Below are 4834 nucleotides of genomic sequence, written 5' to 3'. Positions count from 1 at the left end.
AATGGTTGAATTTACAATTTTAAAATAACTTCATAATAACCAGTTTTTACAAGAAATTTAATGGTGCTATTTATTTTGTATTTGGTGTAGTATTTAATGACAAAATTGACAATTAATGATTATTGCGCCATTTTTTTGTAATAAACATACAAACATAAGCATGTTTTGCACATAGAAAGCGTTATAGCGGGAGACACTCAGATCACCTTGCTGTCAATTCAGTACTTCCAAAAACAGTTTTCTTTAAATAGTGCTAAGTGGTTTCATATGTGATTTAGTAACTTTATGAATTGCAAATTATTGTTTAGTGATACAGGTAATTATGCCACCCAAGAAACGCCCTTTCTATGGAAAGTCTTCTGCTGCTAAAAGAATGCAAGCACAAAGAGCAGCTGAAACAGAAGAAGAATGCAATCAAAGACTTCAAGCACAAGCTGCAATACAGGCTGCTCAAATACAGGAAGAGACTTTGGAACAACGTAAAGTTAGACTTCAAACTCAAACTGAAAAGCAGGCTACTCAAAGACAGCAAGAAACTGTTGAACAGCACAAAGCCAGAGTTCAGTCAGAATCATCAAGACAAGCTGGATATAGACAACAAGAATCTTCTGAACAACATCAAACCAAACTTCAAGCACAAAAATTAAGACAAAATTCTTACAAAGAGCAAAAAACAGAGGAGCAACATGATGTACGACTTCAGGCTCAAAGAAAAAGACAAGCTCAAACATGATCTAATTTCAAATAAAGCTTTGTTTGATTAAATGCTTTTTTCTCGCATCACAGCTTTTGACTACTTACTGAATAATTTGCTGAAAAAAAATACTGATCTATATATATTTCAAATCTAAATTTTCACCATGCAATGCTGAGTAACTCAGCTAGTATTCTATATTCTTGCACTTCACTCAGAAAAAGTCTTTGCATTCTTCATTCCTTAGCTGATCTTAAATTGTTTTCTTCCTTCTGCTCTCATCCCCATTTGAGGGCAAGTTGTCAGATACCTCCATAAGTTTACCACTCCTGTATGCAAACCACCTTTTCTGCCTAAGTGTCTCCAAGTTCTCTAACAGCTAACTTTATAAGAAACTGTCACACCACTTGATTGCATCCACACCTGCTACTTTTGTAGCATCTCCAACATTTTACTACTTTACGTTTACAGGTGAATTTTGAATTTGATCTTGTTTCTATCCCAACAAAAACAAAAACTCAAATATTCTAGCTCATTGTCTCAGTAGTTCCTCACAGGTTTCATAAAAAGTTTGGGAATGGCGAGTGTTCTACAAATGTACTACAACAATGCTACAACCACTGTCTGAATTTGGGAAAGAAAAAAAAATCACCCAAATCTACCGACAATAACCAATCATAACTTCTTTGGATGTCATCCAGTTATAGATTGGCATACACCTCTGGATTCCTTATAAAATACTGCAGATTTTCAGGAAAAAAAAGCCTAGATGCCAGATATCATTCCTATAAATTGCCCTACCATTTTTGCAGCTATTGAGTCAGTGATTACTTGTTAAAGAAAAATCAGTTTTTAAAAATAAAATGTTAATAAAAGAGAAGAACCATTAAAAACAGTTAACATATTTCTTAATAAATATGGTGTACATTTTTGAAAATACTTTCTAAGAAAGATAGGTCTAGTCAGAAAAAGGAAAACAAAAAACAACAAATATTTTTTCAAAAAACTTTTTACAGGTTTTTCTCTAAATTGAATAGTTTAATTATATTTTATTATGTCACAATTACACATGAGCCAAAAATAGATTAACAATGTTATAATTTTTGAAATTGATTGCCAATTCACGACACATTTATAATGTTAGATTGTTTGAAGTCATTTTTTTACATTTAAAAAAAAAATTTACTTGGTATCTGGCATTAGAGCCAATTATAATATTTTATTTAAGAAAATTATAAAAATGCAATTTATTACTTCTGACAGGTACGTGTATACCGGTTAACTTTAATTTACATACAGTTCACTGAAGAAAAAAAGTAACTTACCTCTAACCCCACTGGATAGGGGTATTTTTTTGACACAATATTTTTGATCGGTGTGATGAAAATATCAATGGCATTTATTCCTACATACCTAGTGAACACAAAACATAAACAAATTTAGCAACTTAAAATATGAAAAGTATCATCTCATTTACATATTATATGTAATGAACAATAAGTAAGACTAAACTCTTATTTAACAAACAAACATCACTTGTTATAATTGCAGTTTCTTGTTACTTTACTATTTGTAGATGTGAATACATACAGTATTACTTTTAAAAGTAAGATAGTTTCATCAGCCCCCATGCGTCCACAGACATTTTTCTGGGGGGGGGGGGCAAAGTAGTGTGAAATTGTGAACTGAATACAAAATTCACATACATATGCTGAATAAATAAAAAAATAATTTTGTTTCTCATTTTCCAGGTGGATGCAAGTGCCCCCTCTTGCCCCTCACTCTGCAGACACCCATGTCATCCTCCATCCCTAAGAAGAACCTGGCAGAATCCCAGTCTAATCCTAGAGAAACTTTCACAGGCTTTTTTCATAGATAAATACCAAAGGTGACTTAAGTTCCTTTAATATTTTATATCTAAAATAGGCAAAATTACACATAAGTAAAAATTACAATGGTAAAATGTGAAGCTTTAAAATTTATTGCTATTTAAATTTATATTCAGATTAGATTTCTGGTTAATAAAAGTCGACTGTTGTATTCCACCACCAGGCAAAATGAACTCTCTCAAATACTGTAGATATCAATATCAATACATCTCAATCTATACATATACTAGAAAAGTTCTTAATAATTTGAGTAAATACTTTTCATTATGGAATTATGGATATTTGCCCATTTCTCATTCTACACTCTTGGACAATCACACCCTGCCTATACCATGGATAAAAAAAAACAAAATATATTTAAATTTATTGTATAAAGCAACTTCTTTCTACCACTAACAGTTTGTCTGGTAAACCAACTGTTAGTCATATGCTAAGAAGTATAAATAACCATTGGTTTTTAGCAATACACACACAGTACAACTAGGAAAATGTATTGAACATTAACATTTACCTGTTCTTTACAATGATCTCATCTGGTCCTGGAGAAGTTAAAGTAACTGTTTCAATTTTTACTGCTTCCTGGAACTTCTGGGCCAACTTATGAACCATTAACATTTTATAAGTGAGAGGAAGGTCCTCAGTATCAGCCATTTCAACTTAATACATGTATGCTCTAACTTATCAAGCTAAAACAAAAGAAAAAAGAAACTACCATGATTTTTTTTTAAACTAACATTTAAGTGTAAAAGAGTAGCAAAACAATTTTAATTGTAAAATAATTACATCAAAGACACTACCTCAACTTCATTTTTTTTTACTTTTTAACAACAATATTTTTCTAATAACAGCAGAGGGTGCTGCATAAAATTTCAATACAGATATTTCAATCCATGAGAGAAATTAGAACTATAGAAGAAGGTTTATCAATGATATATAAATGAAAGGGGGAAAATAGGCCTACTGATGTGTATGCATGCCTTATTCATTTATCTTACAATCCCCTATAATGCTCAGTGGTAAGTCTGATGGGTTTCAATATATGTGGTAAGCACAGCACAAAAAGATCAATTGTATAGTTTTGTGCTTAAAAAACAAACAAACAAAACATCATCTTACATAAAAAGTCAACTTCTTAGAATAATACTAATAGTTTAAGTCATGTTGATTTACCAACGCTTTATCAGTTATCTTACTATACATATAAATCTGCTCTTTTATTTTAATTTTTTTCATATACTTAATGTCTGGTGAAAAAAACAATACAAAAAATGATCCAAAGCCTTAAATATAGGTAATGAGTTACTTTTGCTTAGTATATTTTAAATTTTAAAAGTTAAATAGCTAAATCTTCTTCATGACAAAAATCGATGAAATTAAGATCTAAGGCATAATTTTGAAAAAATAAACTACCTTCTATTGGTATTAGTACTAGTACTACTGTATTACAGTACATGTGCTATTTTATTACACTTACAAGTTACACTGTATTACTATTACGTATACGTGCGAGTGCCTTAAATAAGTTTATTTTCATTCCTGCAAACTTTAAATTTAATGAAATAAAATATATTTTTCTTTAGGCCACACAAACTGTTTAACTTTTAAAATCGTGATATTATTCAAATGTGGATATTGTCAGGTTTTATAAGTTATTTTAAAAATAATGATGTATCCTACCGTCAAAAAAAGTCGTTGATTTTTTGACAATGTTAGACTTTTCGAACAAAAAAGGGCACATGAATATGTGACCTATTCAATACCTTTTGCTACTGCTAATAAATCTACATCGAACTATACCGAACACCAGTTAGAACTAATTCCATCAGTCTGATCAAATGTACTTGTTGTAACACTCGATATTTAAAAATCGGTATAACTGCATCATCATTGTGAGACTAAAAATTTAGCGTGAAACGAACTGTTATGTACTGTATTGCTATTTATTCCATGATATATTTTTTTATGCTGTGCTTCTTAATTTGGGAAGTTCTGTAACATTTCTTGCTGTTTTTAACATGAAATATGAGTTATTTAATGGCTGTATTTTTACTAAGATTTTCACCAAGTCAAAAATTTTATTGGTTGTTTCGTGAAGTAACTTGCAATATATAGAATTCTTTTAATTTCTTTATTTAATTTATGTAGTGCATTCTAGTATGTAAAAGACATTTCAAGAGTAGTAATAAACAAACTGTTGCGTCAGCGAAGTCACATGACTAGTGTCACGCCACGTTTCTAGAACTATCCTGTA

At 30.5% G+C, this 4834-nt stretch overlaps 1 protein-coding gene across 4 annotated transcripts in view; it reads right to left on the bottom strand.

Moving 5' to 3' along the window:
• Nucleotides 1-4517, bottom strand: part of LOC106462908 (prostaglandin reductase 3-like) — a 21279-nt gene extending 16762 nt beyond the window's left edge. The window contains exons 1-3 of one of the 4 annotated variants that reach the window (XM_013922874.2): nt 4261-4517; nt 3095-3269; nt 2020-2107 (exon numbers count right to left, since the gene is read on the bottom strand). In XM_013922874.2, coding sequence (XP_013778328.1) covers nt 2020-2107; nt 3095-3234 — 228 coding nt within the window. In that variant the 5' untranslated portion in view covers nt 3235-3269; nt 4261-4517. Of the gene's footprint in view, nt 1-2019; nt 2108-3094; nt 3270-3699; nt 3804-3993; nt 4091-4260 lie in introns of those variants that run through there. The other 3 variants (XM_022390314.1, XM_013922875.2, XM_022390315.1) reach the window with 3 other exon arrangements.
• Nucleotides 4518-4834: the final 317 nt, after the last annotated feature.

The sequence above is a fragment of the Limulus polyphemus genome, unplaced genomic scaffold (genome assembly GCF_000517525.1).
Source record: "Limulus polyphemus unplaced genomic scaffold, Limulus_polyphemus-2.1.2 Scaffold1279, whole genome shotgun sequence".
NCBI lineage: Eukaryota > Metazoa > Arthropoda > Merostomata > Xiphosura > Limulidae > Limulus > Limulus polyphemus.
Note: the sequence above shows the minus strand (reverse complement) of the source record. Positions and strands in the feature narration are given on the sequence as shown.